The 27316-nt window shown below is 38.2% G+C and overlaps 1 protein-coding gene across 2 annotated transcripts in view; it reads right to left on the bottom strand.

Annotated features, from left to right (window-relative positions):
- Positions 1-27316, bottom strand: part of KIAA1958 (KIAA1958 ortholog) — a 178964-nt gene that overhangs the window by 85233 nt on the left and 66415 nt on the right. For both annotated transcript variants that reach the window (XM_033427434.2, XM_004269331.3), the window contains exon 2: positions 2203-3397. In XM_033427434.2, coding sequence (XP_033283325.1) covers positions 2203-3373 — 1171 coding nt within the window. In that variant the 5' untranslated portion in view covers positions 3374-3397. The remainder of the gene's footprint in view (positions 1-2202; positions 3398-27316) is intronic.

Genomic DNA, 27316 nt, shown 5'->3' with positions numbered 1-27316 from the left:
TTTGGGCTCTACAGAACAAAGGTAAATTATAAGTTAACTTTATATATCTCTCATAAAAGAAAAGTATCAATCAGATTTTTATTTGTCCATTGATGTTTCCAGTCCAAATAGTATTTCTCTAAAGCTAATAATATCTTAGCAATATAATATCCTTCCACAGAACAATGGATCAAAACATCAGGATCATTCTCTAGGAAATTCCTATTACAGTCAGTTTGAGCCTCAATGTCTCATTTACTATACACATACTAGTGGACTAATATCCACAAGGCAGATGCAAGGAAATCTTTCAACTTACTTTTGCAGGGGTAAATTATTAGAAGGATATGCAATACAAACAATAGTTTTACTAAGCTGTTTTGCTATACTGGACCACTTTATAAAATACATTTCTGAATTCTACCCTCAAATATAAATTAAGTGAGAATGTAGAAACTCTGTCAGGCTGTCTCCTATTTTACAAAAAAAGGGAGGGGGGGACAAATAAATAAACCAAATTCACAACTATTTAAGTGAAAAGGTACTACTTATACCCTATATGTATCAAGAGTTAGAGTCTTAATACAAAGACTTTCACAAGCCTAATAAAGATAATATTGTGTCTAATGATGTGAATATTGGCCAAAGACCATGTTGTGATTAAGTGATTGAATTAAAACTAGAAAGGAAGGAAGGAAGAAGGAGAGACAGCCCAGGGAATGGGACAGAATATTTACAAATCGTATTTAATAGAAGACTTACAACCAGAATCTATAAAGAACTCTTGTAACTCACCAATAAAACGACAACATAACTAGAAAATGGGCAAAGGATCTGAATGGGTTTTTCTCAAAAGATATACAAATGGCCAATAAGCACATTAAAAAATATATAGTCATAAGGGTAATACAAATCAAAACTACAACAAGTTACTACTTCACACACCCAGCAGGATAATTTTTTCAATGGAAAATAACAAGTGTTGGTGAGCATACGGTGAAATAGGAATCTTTTAAAATTGTTGGTGAGATTGTAAAACAGTGAAGCTGCATTGGAACACCGTTTGGCAGCTCCTCAAACATAGAGTTACCATATGACCCAGTGATTCCACCTCTAGGTAGCTGCCCAAGTGAAATGAAAATATATGTCCACACAAAAACTTGTATATAAATGATATTAGCAGCATTATTTACCACAGCCAAAAAATGGAAACAACCTAAGTATCCATCAGCTGATAAAGGAAAAACAAAATGTGGTCTATTCATACAATGAAATAGAAAGGAAAATAACACTGATAGACGCTACCACACAGATTAACCTTAAAAAAATTATGCTAAGTACAAGAAGGCCATCACAAAAGGCCACAAAATAAGAGTCTATTTATATGAAATGTGCACAACAGGCAGATCCATAGAGACAGAAAGTAGATTAGTGGTTGACTGGGGCTGGGAGGAGAGAAAGAATTACTGCTAATGGGTATGGGGTTTCTTTCTGGGGTGATGAAAATATTTTGAAATTAGATACTAGTGATGGTTAATAATAGCCCAGATTAAATAAATACTGAATGTTAGAATTACAGAACATTTAGAATGTTAGAATTACAGATAGGGGCCTCATATAATTATTTCTTTCTCCTCTCAATCCATTCCAGTTAGGTCCATGTATTCCAGAAATGCAAGTTATCTGATTATTATAAATTTTGAGAGAAAAAATAAAATACTTCTTTGAGATATATTTGTTGCTTTTTAAAAAAACTTGTTTTAAACTGCCACACCAACTAAAATGAATAAAGTGCTAAATTGGTTCAAATAAATAATACTGAAAAAAACATCAGGTCCATTTTCAAAGTATGCCTAAACCAACATCATTTTGGCTTCAAAACAGTAACCAAGAGCATTAAAAAAAACTTTCAAAAATAACTTTACTTATAAAAATTCAGCTTAAGATCAGATACAAACCTTAAATACAGCCATGCAATATCAACAGCACAATCCTACAGCTGTCCTCTCAGCCCTGAGGTACATCGACTGGATAGATGGCCTTATTTCAGATGAATTTCCTTTACTGTATCACCTGGATGTATAGTATTTCATTATTTCTACCTTTCTGAGAATAATAAAGGCCCAAATTCTAGCAAATTGAGCCAGTGGTTTTAGGAGTGCTGACGGCGCAGAATTCTCTGATGTACGTGGATGAGGGACTCTGTCACCTCACGTGCCATACCTGGTATGCACTGTGCCGTGGCCTCAGTGGTTATGGTCGGAGCAACTGGGGGCTGCTGCTGACTGGAGCTCACTTCTGGCTCTGTGTTAACTGAGGGAGAAAGGGCCACCTCACAGGAGGAGACCTGGCTGGGCAGATGGGACAGGAACTCTTCAGAAGCAACTTGCTCATCCTGTCCAGGCAGCTGCAGGGCAGACAAAGGGATGCTGATCTGTTTGTTAGGATGGGATGTGCTCACCGGCATCTGTATGGCCACCTGCTGGCTGGTGCCATGGGCACTAGTGGGTCCTCTGTTTGGTGAAGCCAAAGATACCCTACCAGTCTTCTGGACGACTGGTCTAGACATCACAGAGGGGGATGCAGACATACCATGTGGGTCTAGCTCTGTGCTGATGGCAGATGTTACATGGGGAATCAGCTTAGCAGACCCTATACAGGAGGGACCAGCATGAGTCTGAGGCTTAGGTTTTGCCATCTGCGTCAATGAGAGGGCTGGTCCATCTACCCCTCCGGTCAGCTCTGCATTCGCCACAATATAATAATCTTCAGGAATCTCCTGTTTGATTTTCTTAATGATCACATCACTGCTGCATTCATCAATCATCTGAGCTTGGGAGCTTGAATGGAGAGAAGATGGGACTATTCCAGGCCTTTTTCGAGCAATGCTTTGAGGCCTTTGGGTTTGGGGTTCAAAGTCACTATCCTCATCTGTAACAGAAGATTCACAAACCATGTCAAACAGAGTGTTTTCATCTTCATACTCTTCAACAGCTTCATCCAGTTCAGAGGGCTCACTGCAATAAGAGAAGTCACAAGAGTCTCTGGTCCGATTACAGTCTAGCTTTGCTTTCACTGGTCTCCCAGGGTACCTTTCAACGGGGCTAGTTTGTGTCTCAGAGGGCACTCCAATTATACTGGGACTATCAGAGTTAAAACTTCTGTTATCCTGGAAACAGACCCTTTCTTGGGAGCCAGCTCTGCAAGTAGCTGTCAGTGGCCAGTGATAAGCATGGCCCGCACTACAGCCCCACATTGCTGTCAGATTCCCATGGGAACCTTCCGAAAGCAAATGTTTCAGGTTTGGAATGAGGCTGCAAATGGTCCCATGGCTGTGGGCCCAGCTGACCAATTTGGATAGATTCTCAGATGAGGTATGAAGGCAATCCTCCATGTTACAGGATCAGCAGTGTCTTTCCTAAAGGAAAATAATCAGAATAAGAAGCTATTATTACCCAAGATATTCCCATATCTCAATCACTTCAATTTCCTTAAACTATGATCATATGGCATTAAAAAAATGTACTTCAAAACTGTATCCAGTTAATATCACTGCATATGGGCAGAGACTGGAAGAGAATACAGGAAAAAAAGTAAAAACAATCGATGGTTTATGGCTATGGGACTTGAGAAACTTTTTGTTAATTTCCTTTATTGTTATAATGTCTACATAAGAAAAAAAAGTAAAAGAAAAAAAAAAAGAAACAAGCAATAAAAAAGAGGTGAGCTTTTTCATAGTACATTTTACTTCCAAAGTCACACAGACAGAGGTTCAGTCAGCCCTGTAATAATAAAATGTGTGTATTATTTGTATTAACCAGGAGGATGAACTTCTAACTTCACCTTCTGCTACCATAAACTTCATTACTAGAGGCAGGGCCACCAAAGGCTTAGATCCATTCTAGGATGGATGTCACAGAAGGGAAATCTGCTGGGCACCAGAAAACAAATGACACTACTGGGAGTCCAAGAAGAGAATGAGGGGCTGTATCTGGGAAGTGGGGAAGAAAAGTTTTTAACAGAGATGGGAAAACAGTCTGGGAGGGGAGCCACTAGAGGCCCCTGCTGGGGTCAGGGGCACAGGCAGGCTGTAGACCAGAAGCAAGGATGGGTAGGCCGGGTGCCAGCACCCTAACCAAATCTTAGGAGCAGGCTCCCCACCTCCTTGCTGTCTGAAATTTCTGAGACATTGCCTTTATCTCACAATTTAGAGGTAAAAACATGCGTCTGGTGTATTTCACCATCTGAGGTTCCTAAACACCCAAGTTGGTATATAATCAACTACCACAGAGGAATGAATCATTCGTTATTGGGAAGAGGTCAAAAAGAATACTTGTTATGGGTCCTTGACTGGGTAAGAGTGAGGACAACATGATGAGCAAAAAGAGTAAAGAGGCACGTGGAGTCCACATGTGATTAGAAAGATTTAATAAGGCTCTGTCAAAAGGGACATCCTGGAAAGAACTAGGGAGGAAGGAACAAGGATCTTTTTTTTTTTTTGAATTTTTGAATTTTATTATTTTTTTATACACCAGGTTGTTATTAATTATCCATTTTATACATATTAGTGTATACATGTCAATCCCAATCTCCCAGTTCATCACACCACCACCACTACCACCCCCCGCCACTTTCCCCCCTTGGTGTCCATACATTTGTTCTCTATATCTGTATCTCTATTTCTGCCCTGCAAACCAGTTCATCTGTACCATTCTTGTAGAGGAACAAAGATCTTGATGTGTGTTCCCTGGTCATCTGCAGCTGTGGGTGACAAAAGGTACCTCGCTGGAAGTGGGTTCTGCACTAAGGTGCCAAGGTCCAACTGCAATGCCATGTGACCATGCAAAAGGGCGCATAAGAGCCTCCATTCTCTGCCCTGCCTCCATGGTACACCAACAGTAGTGTTTGGTCAATTCAAACCCTTTAACATGTTTTGTAACATGTGTGATATGGTCTCTGTGATACGGCCACGGCTATAGTCAACATCCCGACCCTCATTTTCTGCTACTACTATGGCCTTTTCCCATATTTCCTGTCTCCTCTCTAAACAGTTTCTCACCCCCACTGGGCCTCTAAAAACTCATTCTTTGGCTTGATATGTAGCCTTCCTCTTTCTTCACCTGGAAAACCCCTTCAAGACTGACCACCTCCTGTTGATGTCTTTCTAGATACTCTTTCAGTCTCAGAGATTTTAGATTTTCTTCCTGTACTTCCATTATCTCAAGAAACTTGGCCTTTGCTGTACTGTTATCAATGGACATTCTTACCCATTTCCCAGACTTGACTGAGGATTACCTGAGGACTGGGACTATGATATAATTTTTCATTCATCAATGAGGACCTACTTAGGGATACAGAAGTTAATAAGATATGGTCCTGCTCTTGAGACCTTATAATCTATTGCTGGTGCTGAATAAATGAATGAAGAGTGAATGAATGAATTTATAAATGCTGGCAGCACCATCAACACTAACAAAGTAAACATATAAGACCCTCAAATAAGAAACAAGAAATTTCCTCCTAAGACTTTTATTGTAATCATTCAAGGGATTAGAGGCTTTTCTCCCCAGTGATGTAACCAAAACACGGCTGTCTTGTGTATGTAGCAGAGTAATACATGAACAACCAGATTTTATGAAGCAGCACAACAAATCAGAAGGACAGGGACTAGTGTGGGAGTCAAGAACTTCAAATTTTCATCCTGGAGCTCCTGTCTGTGGCCTCAGACAAGCCACTAATTATCTCTAAGCTTAAAATGACAGGACTATAATCTTTATGTTTCCTTCGTACTCTAGCAATTTAGGAACTTACTTCATTTATATTCCTTTCATATAACTTTAAAGTAGAAATGCAGAAAAACAGAAAGACTGGGTGGGGGGTGTTGATGTTTGTTTGTGTGTGTATTGTCTGCGCCGCACGGCTTGCGGGATCTTAGTTCCCCAACCAGCGACCGAACCTGAGCCCTCGGCAGTGAAAGCACAGAGTCCTAACCACTGGTCCACCAAGGAATTCCCTGATGTTTGTTTTTTGAGCTTTCTTAACATATCTGTTTAGTTGGTATGGCAGAGACTGCTGTTTGCCTACCCAGTATCCACTGTCTCTTATTCATTACAGAGTCCCAATCTATTGGGGCAGCAATATGCTCACCTAAAACATATTTCCCAGCTTCCTTTGAAATGGGAAATCTTATGACACCATTCTGGCCAATAATATGTAAACGGAAATCACTGGGTGGGGCTTCTGCAAAAGCTCTTTGAAGCACAGACTTGTCCCAGTTTTCGCCTTTTTCCCTTTGTCCTTCCCTTTCTTCCTGCCTGGAATAAGGATATGATGGCTGGGCCTGCAGAGGCCATCTTAGGAGCATGAAATAAGGACTTAAGGATGGGAGAGAATAGCCAGAGGAGCTTGCTGACATCATGGAGCCACTGCATCAGCTCTGAACTGCCTAAGATTCCTTGTTACTTAAGGGAAAGATAATCCCATGATCTTGCTTAAGCCACTGTTGTTGAACTATTTGATTACACACAGCTGAACTCAACTACTAACTGATACACAAAAAATAATACATTCACCTCTGGTTTTTGAAACCTCAGAGCAGAATCCTTCATTTTCTTTGCACTATACTCTAGGTTTCTCAGACTGGATTCCACAAATAAATCTTGGGAGGTCTATAATTTTATGGCATAATGTTTATAATTGTTTTCATTTTTATCATAATAAAAATACAGTTAATATAAGCATATTATGAATTATCTAAATCTTATATCTAAGTATCACCTTGTAATTTTAGTTTCCCTTTGCCTTTGTATCTATACTCATATTAGTGTCCACAATCAACTAAAGTAACATCACTCAACTTCCAATTTGTTGGGAAACTTTTTCATGCTGTACTCTTTCTAGCAGATATAAATACAAAACTACTCTTCGGCATTAATAATTTTCAAATGAAAAGTATTATGATTTGACATCATGAAAATGGCATATGTAATGTGAAGCAAAATACCTCTTTAAATGTCGTAGGCTAACGAGAAAAGAAATAAATGATATATGCTCACAGAAAAAATCATATACATTATGGCACAATATTTGAATGAAGTCATTGTAACAGTTCAAACTGTAAAAAATGTGGCAGAATCAAAACACAAAATTGTATAAGCCTGAGGAAGTCAAAAGTACTTATTGTCCAGGTAAAAGCTACTATACAGTAGTAAAATAGTAACTTTGCTGAAGACCCGCAGCCAGAAAAAATTATAATTAAAATAAAAGACAAAGTGGATAAAACTTTAAATTTTGTTAAAAGCTTATCCACTTAATTCTATAATAATCACCAACCTCTAAGAATCAACAGGTAGTAATCATAAGTCACTTTTATTACATTATGGAACTTACTAGCAATCTCATGAAGAGGCTCTTAAACTTTTCTTGAGTACCATAAAATGAAAATATTTTTCCAGTATTACTATTAATATAATTCAACCAGGCAACCAATGTTAACTGGTAGCTTTGAGAGCATAATTAGCTAATATTTAAGGTACTTAAATGGATTGAGACTAAGCTGACAAGGAATAGCTATCAATATACTGCAATATATTCAAAGTTTAATACAAAACAGAACCAACCATAAGACAATCAAGGTACTTTCAAACTGCTGAGAATAAGTACAGCTAACCCTTGAACAATATGGGTTTGAACTGCGCAGATGTACTTAAACAGTGATATTTTTCAATAGTAAATAGTACACTACTACACAGTCAGTGGTTGGTTGAACCCTGGATACAGAGGGCCTACTATAAATTATACACAGATTAACTTGGAGTTGTTCAAGGATCAACTGTAGTTTCTAGGATCTACTAATTTCCTTCAGCAGTCTGATGATAAGCTCTATGCTGAAAAATAATGTTTCTTCTACATTTTCAAGAATAGAAAAATGACTTCAGATAGGATTTTCCCATATTTTCTATGAGCAATGATTGGATTAGACACTAAGCTTTACAGAATTATCATGGGATATGTCATTAAAAATTGGCCAAGGAGGCCTGCCTAGCAGAATGTAGGTTAAGTATGAGATTTGATTATCCTAAATCAGCAAACAAAGCTATAAAGTTATCATCACCACACTGTTAACTTAGGCAAGCAGATATTCTATCATTAGTATTTATATTGTTAAAGTCAAAATCAGAAACATTATAGAATCAGACTTTCTACCATTAAACCTAACATTAGGTTTCAGAACAACATAAAACTATTATTATATCTAACATTCACTGAACAATTACTGATTGCCAGGTACTACTCTAGGACTTGACATATCAATAATCCTAATTATATCAACAATCCTAATAAATTAGATAACTTATTATCCTCATTTTACTTGGACAAAGTAATGGTAGAGCCAAAATTTGAACTTCAGTCTTAACTCCAGAGTCCACACTGTTAATTAACATACTATACTGCCTCCAGCATTATAATAGTAGAAAGATACTGTCTCAAGTCTGGTTCTCTTATCATATTAATGTTGTTAATCTGAACTTATGGTGTTGTAATTTTACTTTAGTTGAATTTGTACGTCTGTTTTTTTTCTTTTTGCGGTATGCGAGCCTCTCACTGTTGTGGCCTCTCCTGTTGCGGAGCACAGGAGCCGGACACGCAGGCTCAGCAGCCATAGCTCACGGGCCCAGCCGCTCCGTGGCACGTGGGATCTTCTCAGACCGGGGCACAAACCCGTGTCCCATGCATCGGCAGGCGGACTCTCAACCACTGCGCCACCAGGGAAGCCCAGTTTTGATTTACAGGTTTATTAGAAGTATAAGCATATATTTTACGTATAAACATATTTAAATAACATTGTGATGAAAATGACTTAAGCCATCACTAGGTATAAAGAAGGTTCATGAAAATATTTTTCTTTCAAAAATTTGAGAAAAACTTTTTTTTTAGAAAAAACAAAAGGTATAAAAATATTATGTCGCTTTTCCAAAGCCTGACAATGAGCTACCAGTCAAACACCATGAATATCTTGTTGGCTTTCACCTGACTTTAGTTACAACAATTTGCCCCACAGTTCATATAGTCTCTCTCTTTATGAGGTTCTGAACCTTTTAAAGGATTTGGTGTTGCTGTTGTTTTAATACCACGAAATCTCAATTACTGAGGCATAACAAAATGACACAAGAAGAAACAGAAAATCTGAGTAGCCATTTATCTATAAAATAAATTGAATTAAAAAAAATCTTGGGCTTCCCTGGTGTTGAGAATCCGCCTGCCAATGCAGGGGACACGGGCTCGAGCCCTGGTCCGGGAAAATCCCACATGCCACGGAGCAACTAGGCCTGTGAGCCACAACTACTGAGCCTGTGCATCTGGAGCCTGTGCTCCGCAACAAGAGAGGCCACGATAGTGAGAGGCCCGCGCACCACAAGGAAGAGTGGCCCCCGCTCACCACAACTAGAGTAAGCCCTCGCACAGAAATGAAGACCCAACACAGCCAAAAATAAATATAAATAAATAATAATAAAAACAATCTTTTCCAAAAAAAAGATTTCACTGGTAAATTCTATCACTCATCAAGAAAGAAATAATACCAAAATTATGTAAATATTTTCAAAAACTAGGAGGAAGAACTACCCAACTTGTTTGAGGCTAGCATAACCCTTAATACCAAAACCAGACAAAGATATTACAATAAAGAATATTATAGATCAATATTCCTAATTTGATGCAAAATGCTTTAAAAACTTTAGCAAGCAGAATCCAACAATATATAAAATGGGTAATACATCATGACCAATCCCAAGAATGCAGACTTATCCCAGGAACGCAAGGTTGGCTGTTTATTCAAAAACTAATCATACTCCAATAAAAATTAATAAAAACAAAAACCAAAACCTAATCAATATAATTCAACATATTAACCATCCACTGGGGGGCATATGATCAATTTCAATAGATGCAGACAAAGTATTTGACAAAATTTTAAATCTATTTATGATAAAAACTCTTAGCAAACTAATAATAGTAGGAACTTCCTCAAACTGATAAAGTACATCTACAAAAAGTCTACAGCCAACATCATACTTAATATAAAAGACTGAATTGTTTCCTCCCAAGATCAGGAATAAGGCAAGAATGTGCTCACTTGCATCATTTTTATTCAACATTGTACTAGATGACACAGCTACTGAAATAATACAATAAATGAAAAGGAAGAAAAATTAGAACAGAAGAAGTAAAACTTGTCTATTTGTAGATGATAGGGTTGTTTATGTAGAAAATTCCAGAGAATTCACAAAACAACAGCTAGAACTCATAAATAAATTTAGCAAAGTAATAGGATACAAGATTAATATTTTAAAAATCATATACCAGCCTCAAAATATTAGAAAATTAAAGTTTAAAAAATTATATTCATAGTAGTGCCAAATGTATTAAATACTTAGGAACAAATCCAAGACTTCTATACTGAAAACTACAAAACACTGCTGAGAGAAATTAAACATGACCTAAATAAACAGAGATATATACCTTATTTGTAGACTGGGAAGATTCAATATTGTTAGGTTGGTATTATTCCCAAATTGATCTACATATTCAATGCAATTCCAATCAAAATTCTAGCAGGCTTTTTTAGTAGAAATTGACAAGTCGATTCTAAAGTTTATATGGAAATATAAAGAACTTATAGAATAACTAAAGCAAAATTCTAAAGTAAGAATAAAGTAGGAGGACTCACTCTACCTGATTTTAAGACTTACAATAATTTCCAGCTACAGTAATCAAGATCGTGGGGTACTGACAAAAGAATAGACACATATATCAATGGAACAGAGGAAGTAGCCAAAAATAGACCCACACATATTTGGTCAATTGATTTTTGACAAAAGTGTAAAGGTAATTCAACAGGAAAGGAAAATCTTTCTGACAAACGGTGTTGGATCAATAGGATATCCATTAAAAAATATATATATATCAACCTTTAGTTACACTACACGTAAAAATTAACTCAAAATGGATCACAGACCTAAATCTGAAACTAGAAAACTCTGAGAAGAAATCATAGGAGAATATCTTTGTAACCCTGGGGTAGGCAAATGTTCCTTAGGATGCAAAAAGCACAAGCCATAAAAAATTCTGATAAATTTTACCATATCAATTGCTAATGGAATATAACTAGCTTTAGCAGGGATGGACAAGGGATCCATTAAACTTAAACACACTCAACATTGCTACCTTCTTTCAGGAGTTCCCTGAGTAACTTTCAATGCAAAGGAAACTTGGGTATGCTCTAAAAAGCACTGATGATGTCTCAACTAACAGACCAGTGATTTAAAAACCTAGAAACAACAACAACAACAAAAATAAAACAGAACATGGGAAGCAACAGTTCTTTTAAAAAAACAGAAATAAGGTTACTCTGTTTTTTCTTATCGAGAATGACGTAAACTTCCTATTTTATTTTCCCACCAATTAGAACTCTCAGAATCTAAGAAGTATATCATATAAACTTAATTTCTCCATATTCCCATTAAAGGATACAATTTATTATGTATGTTAAATATGGAAAACTACTTAAACAATGGAGATTTTATCAAAAACAAAAAAGTCTGAAGAAAAAAGTTCCAACATTAATGTGTAGAAAGGAGATACTACTTAAAAAAAAACACAGTAAAGGATATGGAAAGGGTATTTATTGCTATTGAGGCCTAAAATGTGCTTTCTAAAATTTAAAATACATCTATTGTTTCAAACAAAATTTATATGTAAATTATATAAATTAGTAGACATTAAAAATGGGCTTATAAATAAAGAATTCAGAGAATATTTGCTTTTACTTTAAGGTAGTGTATTTATTAATTTTCAAATGTCACAACTACCACGTAACTATTATGTAATTTTTTTTTGGAAACAGACAAATTCTAAAGATACTTTGTCCATAGTATTGATAATTTTAAAAATCACACTAAAAAATATTTAAATTCCATACCATGAATATATAACATGTATTTCATTTATATTTCAATTCAGTAAAATCTACTGAATACCTGCTATATGCTAAACACTGTGTTATGGAGTAAATTGTATCCCTCCAAAAAGATATATTTTAGTCCTAAGTCCCACCACCTCAGAATTACCTTATTTAGAAATAGGGTCATTGCAGATGTAGTCAGTTAAGTTTGGATGAGGTCATACAGAGGTAGGGTAGGCCCCTAACCCAACACGACTGGTGTCCTTAAAAGATGACAGATACACAGGGAGAAAGCCATGTGACAATGAAGGCAGAGACTGGAATTATGCAGCTGCAAGCCAAGGAACACCAAAGATTGCCAGCAAACCACCAGAAAGAAGCTAGTAAGAGGAAGGAAGGATTCCCTGCAGGTTTCAAAAGTAACATAGTCCTGCCAACATCTTCATTTAGGACTTCTTGCCTCCAGAATTGTGGGACAATAAATTTCTGTTGTTTTAAGCCACCCAGTTTGTGGTACTTTGCTAGGCAGCCCTAGGAAACTAATACACACTGTGTGAAGCATTCCGGAAAAAAAAGAGAAATAAAACTGGCATTCTTGACTTCAAGAAGTTTAAAGTTTAATAGTACACTATGTAAGTCAATTAATTAATAAACTATAATACAATATAAGTAAATGTTCCAGATATGGGGATAATGATTAATTCTACTTTTGGGGTGAGGAATGCAAAGGAAGTAGGATCTACTTCCCGAAAGAGGTGAAGGCATTCTGCACAAAGCCACAGTGACTTGAAACAGTATGGTGATTTTAGCCAACTATAAGGATTCAGTTATTACTGGCTGTGACCTTTAAGATGGGAACTATGGAAGAAAGATTAAACTGAAGAATAATGCAGGGGCAAAAGCACAATGGTCTTTGTGTACCATACAAAGAGCTTGGGAGTTTACTTTGTGAAGGGCCTAAATCAGAAAACAGACATGGGCCAAACTCGTATTTTATAAAGATCATTTTTCAGATAGATTAAAAGGTGGCAAGGGGCAAAGGAGTCTAGACCAGAGTCTAGACCAGAGGCCTAAGGAATTAAAAAAGAGAGGAAGAGAGGGCAGATCTGTTAGAAGATAACAGGCAGAAATTGGTGATGAATTGCTTTTGAGGAATCAGGGTGAAAAGAGAGGCTAGAATAATTCCCAGCTTTCTATCTTGAAAGCCAGGATAGATTTGTTCTCAATCAAGATAAATATCATAAGAGAAAGAGCAAACATATAGATTAGGAGTGATGATTTGTTCAATTTCCTTTAAAAAGCAATGGACTCAGGAATCACTGATTTTAACGGCATAACATGAACAGTCTATGCAACTTACACATAAAAACCTCCCAACCTATAGACAAGTATGCCTTTCTATAAAGCCTTATATGACTTTGCAAAACTATTTAAGGTAATTTGAAAAGTGGAAACCATTTCAGTAGACTTTCAAAGTCATTTTAATCAGGTTTCCTGGGTGAGAGTATAAAATATGTGCCTTCAGAGAGATTCACTGGTTCATGTAACTTAGTTCCCTGAGTCAAATGTAAAGTGTCACCTGTCATCCATACTTTCAACAAACATGTATTAAACATTGTGAAGCGCTGGCTGAATCCTGGAAAGAGAAGGGTGACAAAGGCAGATTGTGTCATCACAGAGCTTACAGTCTAGGAGGACAGAGAAACAATAAAACAAATAATTTCAATCAAACATAGTAAGTGCTACAACAGAGAAAGAACATGGTGTTACAGGAACACAAGGCAGGGGCATCTCACCTAGACTGAGATGAGTCAGGGAAAGTTGGCTGCCTCTCACCCCACTAGCTTCTATGTAAGCTGAGAACCAAGGGACACATAGAAGTTAGTGAGAGGCAGGAAAAGTGTCCCGTTTGAAGGCCCAGAAAATAGAGAACATGCTATGTTTGATAAAATGGAAGTTGTTCAGTATGGCTGAATGGAAGAACATAAGGAGGGGCCCATAAGGAGTGAAGAATGCACAAGATGTGTCGGAAAAGGCAGGCAAGGGCCAGATCATGAAGATCTTGTAGATCGTGTAAAAAATTTTGGGCTTTATTATAGAGATAATAAGAAAGTATTCTATGGTTATAAGTAAGAAAGCAAAGTAAAGTAAAAGTAAAAAATAAAGTAACTTAAGTAAAAAATCATCATTTTGATAATAGTTTGAAGAGATCTAAGTCAGAAGTAAGAATCCAGTTAGGAGACAGAATGTAATAATTGAGCTAAGATATATTATTGGTAACCTGCCTTGGATAGTGCAGGGATGTTAAAAGGACAATAGATTTGAAAACCAAGTTAAGAGGCAGAAGATGAAAGATTAGATATGGGAAGTGTGAGGAAGGAATAGTTTAGAGATTCTGACTTGGCCACTGAGAAAGGGTTTGGTTTTTGCCATGTTACTTTGAGGTGCCTTTAAAACATCCAAAAGGACTTCCCTGGTGGCACAGTGGTTAAGAATCCGCCTGCCAATGCAGGGGACATGGGGTCGAGCCCTGGCCTGGGAAGATCCCACATGCCACAAAGCAACTAAGGCCATGCGCCACACTACTGAGCCTGTGCTCTAGAGCCCACGAGCCACAAGTACTGAGCCGACATGCCACAACTACTGAAGCCCACGCGCCTAGAGCCTGTGCTCCGCAACAAGAGAAGCCGCCACAATGAGAAGCCCGCGCACCACAACGAAGAGTAGCTCCCGCTCGCCACAACTAGAGAAAGCCCCCACACAGCAACGAACACCCAATACAGCCAAAAATAAATAAATAAATAAATTTATTTTAAAAACCCCACAAACATCCAAAAGGAGGTATCAAATAAACAGTTGGATAGACACATAGATCAGTATCAAAAGATTGATAAAAGGAATGATGCAAAACATCTATGAACATTTTTGCACAATCATAATATATAGGATAAAAACTGGACACACAAAACGACATTAATGATAGCCTGATCTAAAAAAAAAAAGAAAAGCGGTTATGAAGAACCTAGGAGTAGGACAGGAATAAAGACGCAGACATAGAGAATGGACTTGAGGACACGGGGAGTGGGAAGGGTAAGCTGGGACAAAGTGAGAGAGTGGCATGGACATATATACACTACCAAATATAAAACAGATAGCTAGTGGGAAGCAGCCGCATAGCACAGGGAGATCAGCTCGGTGCTTTGTGACCACCTAGAGGGGTGGGACAGGGAGGGTGGGAGGGAGGGAGACGCAAGAGGGAGGAGATATGGGAACATATGTATATGTATAACTGATTTACTTTGTTATAAAGCAGAAACTAACACACCATTGTAAATTGTAAAGCAATTATACGCCAATAAAGATGTTTAAAAAATGCATTAGAGGGCTTCCCTGGTGGCGCAGTGGTTGAGAGTCCGCCTGCCGATGCAGGGGACACGGGTTCGTGCCCCGGTCCGGGAAGATCCCACATACCGCGGAGCGGCTGGGCCCGTGAGCCATGGCCGCTGAGCCTGCGTGTCCAGAGCCTGTGCTCCACAACGGGAGAGGCCACAACAGTGAGAGGCCCGCGTACCGCAAAAAAAAAAAAAAAAAAAAAAAAAGCATTAGATAGAAAAGGATAAGCTGAGAATATTTTATTCCATGAAAAAATAAAAATAAAAAGGCATAAACGTGGGAAAAAAATTAATTACAATTACAATGGCATTCCATTCATTCAAAATATTCCCTATGTGTTGACTAGCAGTATTATTCAATCACATTTTAAAAGTGGTTTTCCTGTCAATGAACATGATTTGACATGATGATTCATGCTTTACAGCCCATTCAAAGAAGTGGAAAAACTGAAAATTCTATCTCAGAGTGAGTGATGTTAACATTTTTAGCTGTCTTTAAATTCCCACAGCCTCATTCTCCTGATGGAATTTTCCAGAACTTAAGGAGTAGCAGGGCCTAATAATGAAGAATCTGTCCCAGATGCTGAAAATACAGCCCCACCTTGCTAAGTGAGCTAAAGGCAGGCTGATACCACATTTCAGAGAACCATGCGAAAACATATGCTACTCCACTGTCCACTGGAACTGCTCTGACCAAGGTCACCAATAACCTCCATGTCAACAACCTCATCTGACACTCCTCGGTTCTCTTCTTTTGGCTTCTCAGTGGCTTGGCAGAGCTGTTCTCTGCCTTACTCGAAACTCTATATCTTCCTTGGATTCCATGACACTGCCCTGATATTTTCTCTTTGCTGGGGTTCATCATCTTTTTTTCGACTTTTAAAACTATAATTTATCAGTGGTCCTAGAATTCTTCTCATATTACTGTCTTACCAGGTGATGCTCTCATCTGCCCCTACAGATCGGTTATCAGGTACATACCCTGACAATTAATATCCAAATTAATATTTCAATAAATGGCATTACCATCTCCTCACCTGCTGAAGTCCATATCCTACAAGTCACTTTTGACTCCAATATGTTCTTCACATCTCTATGTAGAGGAACCTGCAGGCCTAGTTCAATTCTAAGACCTCACCTCTGGCCACTGGTTTCCCAAATACTAGGTTTTATAAAGCTTCTGGTTTATACTACTGCTACACTTCTAAAGCTTGTAATAAAAGATGAAACATTCAGACAAAGATGCATATTCTTTATACATAGTGGATAAGCTTTAAATAAACATTTTTAATATAGTAATAAGTTAGTTAATAAGTGTGGCTATAATTACATGATATACATGGATACAGCTACATAATACATAAATTAATTCTTATATCTTTGCTGGTTCTCAGGAAGGGAGGACAGGTCTTTTTTATTATTGTGAAATATTTGCTCCTGGGAATGAGATTTCGAAGCTACTGTATGTATCATATTAATAGCCCCTCCATTCTGACTTCCATTTTTAGGAATGAAGATGGTGAGTACTGAAAGTGGTAATAATTGTTCCAGATAAGATGGTGAATCAGTGACAGGAATTGAGAATGTGAGTAATCTATTTTTGTTCATAAAGCTAAATATTTTAGAAACTCTGAAAAGGGCTTAACAGATATCAAGACCGCTTGAATTTCAGGGCATTGGTAATAGGACTAAACCCTTCAATTTGAGGTCATAGCATTGAGAAAATACTCAAAGAAGGAAAGAGACCATTTCCCTGAGAAATGCAAAGGAATTTAAAAATTGATATGGTTTTGGTTGAGTATTATGGTCCCTTTGCAAAAGCACAAAAATTTCCTTACTTTTTCATATATTTCTATAGTTCATATTCTGATTCACTGCATATTTATCTATTTTACAATTAATACTGCATCATTTAAAATTCCAGTAGCTAATATGTTTTTATATTTGGGAAGGTAAATCCCTCCTCGTTATCCTTATTTTTCAAAACTGTTTTCTGATTCCTAATTTTTATGGCAAAGCTTCCAATGTTTAACGAATTAAGTATGATATTAGCTATTTGTTCCTAATAAATTTTCTTAACTATGTTAAAAATGTTTTCTGGGCTTCCCTGGTGGTGCAGTGGTTAGGAGTCTGCCTGCCAGTGCAGGGGACATGGGTTCGATCCCTGGTCCAGGAGGATGCCACATGCCGTGGAGCAACTAAGCCCGTGCACCACAACGACTGAGCCTGTGCTCTAGAGCCCGCGAGCCACAACTACTGAGCCCGCGTGCCTACAGCCCGTGCTCCGCAACAAGAGAAGCCACCACAATGAGAAGCCTGTGCACAGCAACAAAGACCCAGTGCAGCCAAAAATAAATTCATTTTTTAAAAAATTTTTCTATGTTTCTTAATTAAAGAATGTTGGATTTTATCAAGTATTTACTCAACTATACATTTGATCTTTTTTCCTTTTTTACATCATAAGTTACATTTACAGATTTCTCACTGTTGACCCACCTTACATTCCTACTGCTACTTCTCAATTTCTGTCACTAGCCCCTCACCTTCTCTTTCACCTTTAAAACTAAGTTCATCAGTGGTTCTGGCACTCTTCTCATGGTGCTGTTTTACTAGATTATGTTTTCGTCTACCTCTGTCAATCTGGTTAGCAGATATATATTCCCCAATATTTTCCTAATTAATACCTCAATAAATGGCATCACCATTTTCCCAGCTGCTGAAGCCCAAATTCCAGATTTAGATTTCTAAATATTTTTTAGGATTTGAGGATCTTTACACAAATACACTGCCCGGGGGCTCGACAGCTGTGAGCCAGGCATCTTCTTGCTCTGTAATCCTTTCCTAAGCACTGAATGCAGACTATTGGAGAGTAGAAACCTTGACCAGCACTGTGTCTTCAACACCTTTAACAAGCATGACACACAGAAGGCATTTGATAAATATTGCACAAATAACGAATGATTACCTACTGAATGAACAAACTCAACTGAGTTCTCATGAATTCTTTAATTTGAAATATGCTACTCACCTGTTCTACCTGTCACCTAAACTTTAGCACTGTGTCTCCTCTGCCCCACTACCTCCTGCCCAACCTGACAAGAGCAGTTGCTACTCCTACCCATTCGCGAACAGGATTTCATGAAGCATAGAAGCAGTTCAGAGAAGGAGGGTGGGCTGTCAACAACCCATGTGGAATATTCACTGGCTACACCTCCTTCAACAAGTACGCATCATCTTTAATTGTAATCATACACTACTGAAAACTGACCCAGAAAGCCTGCTACAATCTTTTGCCTAGCTCACTACAGAAGTCTTAAGTGAAGAAGGCTGAATAATATCCAATTTACAATAAAATCAAAGAGTAAAACTACAGGCCTGTGAATGAAGTAAAGAGTATGTGCATATGTCAGTGTGAGTATTAGGTGGTAAACTTTGTAAAACCGTGCCCTGCTCCACTCCAAGAAACTCAGCCGGGGGCTACTGGCTTTGAAGGCAGTAGACGTTGCTCTGGGTACAAAAAAATGGTAGGGAAAAACTAACAGCTAGGTCTCTCTTGGAAGTATAGGGGCAGGAACCGACAGGCAGTTTAGCTTACCAAGGGAGATATGAGAGGTCATGGCGTACTCTACTTCACTAGGCTCCCAAGAGGTACCTAGTGAAGTCGGAGAGTGAACATCATGACCACCAATTATGTGTGCTGCAATGCCTGAGGCCTGTTTGTTCCTTAACTCTCTCACTTGCCTGGCCTCTGCTCCTGGGATCTCAGGAACATCCATGGTGACTAAAACTATGAGCTCACTCACTGTCAATATCCCTTCAAAATGCTGCCTGGAGGTAAGCTCTAAGGTAGATGCTCTGTGCCCAGGAGACAGTACCAGCAACCCCGACTCCCACCTCCAAACCAGGCCTTGCTGCTCCAATTTTTGGAAGAATCTTCTCTTCTTTTGGGGGAACTTCATCTACTAATTTTTGCAGGGGGTAGGGGCAGGGAGAAGATTTTTCCTTGGCTTGTGCACGGCGGTCAGCAGTAATTAGCTTTTTGAATAGTCAGTCTGATCCCGTCTTCTTCCCTTCTTCCAGATTTTTGTGTTTTTGGTTGTTCTACCGAAGTCCTCTTTTCTTGTTTTCCAGGGTTCCCACAGATTTTAATACATGGCATTTCACTTGGCTTTAAGAGATGAGTAGAACCTTTAGCTCAGTTGACTGCGAGTCAATGCACAACTGGAGAAACACTGCAACAGTGATTCTCAAATCAAGCCGTACACTGAAATCACCTAAGGTTCTTGTTCGAAAAAACAGGGCTTGTTTCTTAGCTTAACTCTAAAGATTCTGATTCTGATTCACTGACCAAGAGCTTGGGCTTAGGCATCCAGTGTTGAGTGACTATCATGTAGGAATCTTCATTTGAGAACCACGGTTCTACACATGACTTTTTAATGATGGATAAAGTATAATTAACCAAGCCTTTACTTTTAGACATTTTGCTTACTCTGATTCCATGCAATGTAAGTGCTACAATAAACATCTTTCTATATCAACCTTTTTATGCCTCTATGTCATTCTGATAAACGCCTAGACATAGAGCCAAAAGCAGAGACTTAATTCTTTTGGTCAAATTACCTTCAAGATAGGGTCTACCACAGATGGCTCCCAACTGTAGTACATGATAGCATCTATTTCCTTACCTCTCTGCCTCTGTACGATAGTATTGTTTTTTAAAATAATTGGTAACTTTAGAGGTAAAATGACATATTTAAAAAAATAAATTTATTTATTTGTTTTTATTTTTGGCTGTGTTGGGTCTTCGTTGCCGCGTGTGGGCTTTCTCTAGTTGTGGCGAGCGGGGGCTATTCTTCGTTGTGGTGCGTGGGCTTCTCTTTGTCATGGCTTCTCTTGTTGCCGAGCACAGGCTGTAGATGCACGGGCCTCAGTAGTTGGGGCATGCGGGCTCAGTACTGTGGCTCTCTGGCTCTAGAGCACAGGCTCAGTAGTTGTGGTTCACAGGCTTAGTTGCTCCACGGCATGTGGGATCTTCCCGGGCCAGGAAGTGAACCCGTGTCCCCTGCATTGGCAGGCGGATTCTTAACCACTGCGCCACTAGGGAAGCCCAATGACATCTTTTTGATCTTACGTAAATGACATCTTTTTGAGTTATTCTATAATTGTAAAAATATTTATTCATTCAATAAGTATTTCTTGAACACTTATCAGGCCTTGCGAGCAAACACAAACGTGGTTCTTACTCTAGCTTATGTAGAAAGTATCATTAATACAATAATCAAACAAATAAACCTAGTAAATGGTACTTATTATTATCACTGTGATAAATGATGCCATTAAATCTTATAAAGCAGAAACCTAACCTATTTAGAAATGTCAGAGAAAGCTCCCCTGAGAATTGAAGTTAACAATAAAGATAACAACACACACTGACATAGCACTCATTATGTGCCAGGTTTCATTCTAAGTACATCAGATATACTAATGCATTGACCTTTATGAAGAGGTACTAAAATTATCTCCATTGTACAAATGAGAAAACTGAGTCAGATAGTTTAAGAAACTTGTCCAATGTCTCAAACCTAGTAAATAAAGGAGTCAGGACTCAAACCAAGGTAGCCTGCCCAAGTCAGTGCTACTAACCACTACATTATACTATCTCTCAGGTGATGTTCCTGAACCCAGTATCCACACTCAGTGTGCTCCCCAGCCCCTTGCCCCATCAGAAAGGGATGATGTGCTGCAGTGCTCCAAAAGAATGGGACTCAAGCTCTATGCTGACTCGAGCTCCTGAGTTATTTAGGAATATTAAGGATGATAGCTCCTCCCTTTCACTTCACAGCTGCATCCATTTCTCCATAACCCCTAGGTGCTGGAGAAGGAAGGGGGAGGACTTTCCTTGTTTTAAAATCAGTAATCCCCAATTAACCCATGTTGATGTTTTCCTGGTAATCATCTCCACATTATAACATATTTGAACATTAAGCACCACTGTTTCATGAGGACGTGGGGGAAAAAAATCCATTGATTTCTGATGTATAGACTTCTCAAGCTAAGAGTAATTGCTTCTTGTGATGACCCTGCCTGACACAGACCTGGTGCCCATAGGCTGGCAATTTATTCTTTTTTTTTCTTTTTTTTTAAATTGGCAATCTATTTTTATACTTTCATGTACGTTGGGCCTGTAAACACTAAGGATGGATTACTTTGAACACAATGTAAGCAGACAAGGCATTAGAAACACGGGAACTGTAAAGGCTTAAAACTCAAAACCCAAAAGCCTCTGTCAGTCTGCTAAACTTTTGAAAGTTCAAAGTAGGACAGCTTAAAAAAACACACTCCAGGGATTTCTGTGAGGAGCACTCACTCACTTTGGGCCCTGAATGGGTTAGTGAGCTAAACTGTCAAGCAAATTATTGAGCAAACAGTCACTACTCCCACAAAGTACAGGAGTCCTCTTTATCCAGACACATTAACTATGACCCTATAATCATGACACTGTGAAGAGAAGCAAAAGCTGTCATACACAAAAATATTCACTAATGAGCTGCCCAGTCCCCATTCAAACTCCCCCTCTAAATACTAGAGTCTACTTCTGGGAACCTGTTTATGTCACTCTCTCATTTTTGGATGCTGCAAATACCTGACCATATATAAGCAGGATGAATGTAAACTGAAACTACAAACTTTTCCAAAAACGCAGGATTTGAACAAGTTGCTGAAAAAATGCTGGAGATCTGATTTAATCATATGCAAAGCCACTTTTACAAATTAATGTCTGGCATACTTAGACCAGATAGCAAATGTGGGGAATTCTCAAAGATGATACAACAGATATTTCAAAAAAGAATGAATTAAAATTTTCTCTTTGGAAAACTGAAGAAACCAAGGGATATTTCCACAACAGCATTGCTTTTCCTGACCTGGCTTAGTGAGATGAAATTGGTGAAGGACACTGTATTCTGCTTATATAATTTTGTCAGAAAAGCTATACCCCCCAAATGAACATTCAAGCCACTTCTTGTTCATTCTAAAGATTAGCACAGAGCTTCGATTATATAGATCTTGTTAAATACAAGATTTTTAAAAAACTATTAATAATTTTTTTTTAGTTGAAGTCTATACAGTATCAGTGTTAAAAAAGGAATGAAATTCTAATACATGCTACAACATGGATGAACCTTGAAGACTTTATGCTAAGTGAAATAAGCCAACCACAGAAGGACAAATACTGTGTAATTCCACTTATAAGAGTTACCTCGGGGACTTCCCTGGTGGTCCAGTGGGTAAGACTCTGTGCTCCCAATGCAAGGGGCCCAGGTTTGATCCTGGTCAGTGAACTAGATCCCACTTGCATGCCGCAACTAAGAAGTCCGCACACTGTAACTAAAGATCCTGCACGCCGCAACTAAAGATCCCACGTGCTGCAACTAACACCTGGCACAACTAAAATAAATAAATAAATAAAATATTTTAAAAAAAGAGTTACCTGCAAGAGTCAAATTCAAAGAGACAAAGTTGAATAGTGATAACCTGGGGCTGGGAGAGACTGGAATGGAGAGTAACTGTTTAACAGGTACATTAAATTTTTAATTTCAGATGATGAAAGTTCTAGAGATGCATTGCACAACAATGTGCAATGTGAATATACTCAGTAACACTGAACCATACACTTAAAAATGGTTAAAATGGTAAATTTTATGTTATGTATATTTTACCACAATTAAAAAAACCTTGTAATAAAGCAGGAAGAAATATAATTTCCTTAACCTTAAAAAAAAAAAAAACTGATGCAGTAAAAGGTTAATTCAGCAGGCTAGGGTTGCTCAAACCCTGAATATTCAATGAAAGGAGAATTAATCCTTGACAAGCTCCTGGGAGATGACCCCTAAGTTCATGGAATATTTTGCCTGATGAGACTGTTTTGTATGCCTGAGACTTAGGGCCACACTGTACCAGCCTGATCTATGGGGGCTGGAGACTAAGTAGCTAAGGTCAGTCACATGAGCATTGCATGCTTATGTGACTGACTCTCAACAAAAACCCTGGACACCAAGGTTCAGGGAGCTTCCCTGGTTGACAAATATGTGCCATGTTTTGCTGGGAGAACTAAGTGTGTCTTCATGTGACTCCACTGGGAAGGCACACCTAGAATCTTATGCATGGTTTCTCCTGGACTTCACTCATCTGCTTTTTACCTTAGCTGGTTTTAATCTATATTCTTCCACTGTAATAAACTGTAACTGTGAGTATAATAGCTTTCTAAGTACTGTGAGTCCTTCTAGGAAGTCACCAACCCTGGGAGTGGTATTGAGGACCCCCAATACAAAGCCCCAGTCAAGTCCCCTCACTAGCTACTATAAAATTTTCATCCCTACTTTAAGTGGGTTCACTTTAAATGTCCTTTCAGTGCCAGTTATCCTCAGCTAACAAGGACCTCCATAACATAGCTTCATCAATGATCCTTAGTAGATGGGTAACCAAGAGTTCTGACTTGCTAGAATGGATGTTCTCAGCCACAGTGCTTTACCATGGGTATCTACTGATAAACTGAGACTTGTTACTAGTTATAAAACACCAGAGTACATAAACTGTTTACCTGTTAGTGGACTGACATTAGTGTGTATTTAGGGTTTGCCTACAGTAAAATCACTCTCTGTTAGAGGCTCCAAAGAGCCAAAGAGAAGACACTGCAATTTTCTCAACATGGCGTTTTGTGGCCTCTGGATCTGGACTCTACCAGTGAGGCTGACTGCTCAAGATTAATTCCTTCCCATTCAAAACCTGAGCTCCAACCATATTAATTCATTCTAGTTCTCCAATCTATGGTATCTTAACTCCAGATCTTTACAAATACTGTCTTTTTTTGGGGGGTGGTGGTGGTGGTAGCTAAACATCATCGTACTCAATCTCTGCAACTTGATTTAGAACAAGGTTTTTCACCCCTCAGCAACACTGACATTTGGGCAGGATAATTCTTTGTGTGGGAACTGTTCTGTGCATAGGATATTTTACAGCATCCTTGGCCTCTACCCACTAGAAGCCAGTAACTGCCCCCCCCAACTCAAGTTGTGACAACCAAAAATGTCTCCAGATATTGTCAAATGCTTTCTTCTACACCACTTCCATTTGAGAACCACTGATTTAGAGTCATTTCTTCAACCCCTCCCCATCAAAGGCTCTGTAGTTACCACTTCATTTGTCCCTCTGGGACCTGATGTTACTACGCTTAAATGTCCACCTCTATTAGAGTGTTAATAGAGGAGGTTTCATTAATCCACCTTGAGCATGGTTTTATTAATCATTACACTCAGCTCTGAGCCCCATGCCAGGCACATAATGAGGCCTCAACAAATACTTGTGGACTAAGTAAATGGATAGGATTAGGATATGCAGAACGTGGGAATTACAGGGAGGAAACAATGTTGAGTAAATGCAAGAAGGTGGGAAGTTCAGGGTGTACAAAGAACAGCAAACATCTTCATTTGCTTGAGAATGTAGTAGATTAAGGAAAGTAGCAGGACAAGTTAAGAAAAATAAATTGAAATGACATGAAGAGTTACAAAGGCCAAAAAAGAGCCTGAACCTTACTGGGAAGGAGAAATCAGAGGACTGAAACAGATGATATTTACTACACTCCCTTCCACATAAACCATTCATGAGTTTATATATTATGAAGCATGTGTTTATATATCATCCTAGCAAAAATGAGGCAGCACATCCTCTAGTGTTTCTTTGATCAACTACTGTTCCTTACAGCAGTCCTCTGCATGTTGAAAGCCAAAGTGCGGAAATGTATAAGTTGTAGATTTTGGCACAGACTTAAGGAAATCTATCATTTCCACAAACCTCGACTCCCTGGAGTGATAGAGTAGATTACAAACATCCAACTTTTAGTGTGCTGAACTGGGATTCAACACCTGTGGGCTGCATGTCCCTTCACCAATCTTGATTCATTTATTTATTTATTCAACACCAATAACTCAATGTCTATTCTCTTCCAAGCACTGTGCTCTGTGCCAGAGATGCAGCATTAAATAAGACAGCTGTTATCCCTACTCCCACTGAGTTTAAAGTCTAGCAAGAAATGCCTACAATTAAACAAGCCATTACAAAACAGTATGTCCATTATACTGAGGAAGTAGAACTTAGGGTTCTTCATCAGTAAAATAAAGGGGCTGAATAGTGGTCTCTCAGGATCCTCTCTCGGATCTGACATTTACTTCAAGCCTAACAATATGTAAAAATTTAAAAACTTTTCAAGTGGCTAGACATTTTCCTCCATTTTATAGTAAAGAAGACCCCAGACATGAAAAGGGCTAAGAAACAAATCTAATATACTGTGAAACTGTGAGAAGCAGAATTTTAGTGCACAAATATTGGGTACACAGAAGAAAAGAGGACATCTTCATTAAGACAACAGAGACAGAGACAAGGGTGCACATCTACCTCCTTTACCTAATTAATGGCAAGACAGCAAAACAAACATCATAGAGAATGTAAATACTGTAGGAAAATCTATGTTCCAATGACTTGATAGTTCAGCTAAAATCTCTTATAAATATTATAACTATTTCCATGACAGATACTTCATATATTTATTCCTTAAAAATATAAAGATTAAGCATCTTCTATGTACAATAAATTGTGCTAGATGCTATTATACCACAGTAAGCATAAATCAGACATGAATACGGCCCTTAAGAAGCTTGCTGTTTAGCAGTAAAGTTAATGAAGGAGTTAAGCATTTTACAGAATTCTTTATACAAACCTCTGAAACTTAGTATCACATTCAGAACATCAATATAAAGAAGGTGATCACAAGATCTGGCCCACTCAGCATCTATTTACATTTAATGGTTAATTTTTTGCTCGGATATGTACGTGAAGTAGATGGTTATTTCTGAGTACCCACTGAATGTAAAGGGATTTAAATAATATCTGGGCTTTTTTCCCCCAAAAGATGTGCCTATAATGTGTGTTTTTTATAAATGGGTTGAAAATTTTGGGTTGTTACTAACAGGACGCGTCTGGATGAGCAATGTTCAAGCTGTCCAGAGCTTCAATCTGCTTAAGGTGGACAAAAGCCATGAAGAATGCTTGATTGATAAAATCTCAGGCAAACTGTGTGAAGCCTCAGAATTCCTTTCTGAACTACCAAATTACAAAGATGAAGTAAGAAACTACAAAGCAAGCCATGCGATTTCCCAGTTTCCCTCCACTTTGAGTTAAGCTCTATTGCTTTACAGATGGTAACTGGATCAAACTCCCCAGCCCCAAAATATGACCAAATCATCAAAAGAAAATAGTAAACTTTAGAGCATCATCAGCTCCAAGTTTGAAAAGATGTTAAATTATCCTATAGCAAAAGAAAGAGATGTGTCTCCCAGATACACCCTAGATGTATTTGCAATCTAATATAAGTGGCACCCACTTGTTGATGTTGCTGTGAATGTCAAATGAGAAGGTATGGTAAGCACCTATTATTTAGTTATCTGGCACTTGACTAAGAAGAAAAGATCCAGATCCCTTAGTGGTCTTGAAAGCCCATTCTAAACTGACCCCATTCCAAATTTTCCATTCCATATCTAAACTAAAATCCAGTAATAAATATTAGATGACAGCCCTTTTAGTTGTATTCATATTTATTTTGTATTTTGTTGCTAAAGCTTCCTTTTAACCAGTATATTTGTCTCAAAACACAGATGTGTTGCTTAATATCTATTAGTATTTAATATACAATAACTAATACTCCTTTCATCAAAAAAGACTTTGAGCATGAGTTATGTGTCCACAAAAAGCACAAGAATATTAATGGTAGTATTTGTGCATCTTACTATATATAAATTATACCTTAATTTTTTTTTTTTTTTGCGGTATGCGGGGCTCTCACTGGTGTGGCCTCTTCCATTGCGGAGCACAGGTTCCGGACGCACAGGCTCAGCAGCCTTGGCTCACGGGCCTAGCCACTCCGCGGCATGTG

Source organism: Orcinus orca, chromosome 6, assembly GCF_937001465.1.
Source record: "Orcinus orca chromosome 6, mOrcOrc1.1, whole genome shotgun sequence".
In the NCBI taxonomy this organism is placed as follows: domain Eukaryota; kingdom Metazoa; phylum Chordata; class Mammalia; order Artiodactyla; family Delphinidae; genus Orcinus; species Orcinus orca.
This window is presented reverse-complemented; position numbering and strand designations above follow the sequence as displayed.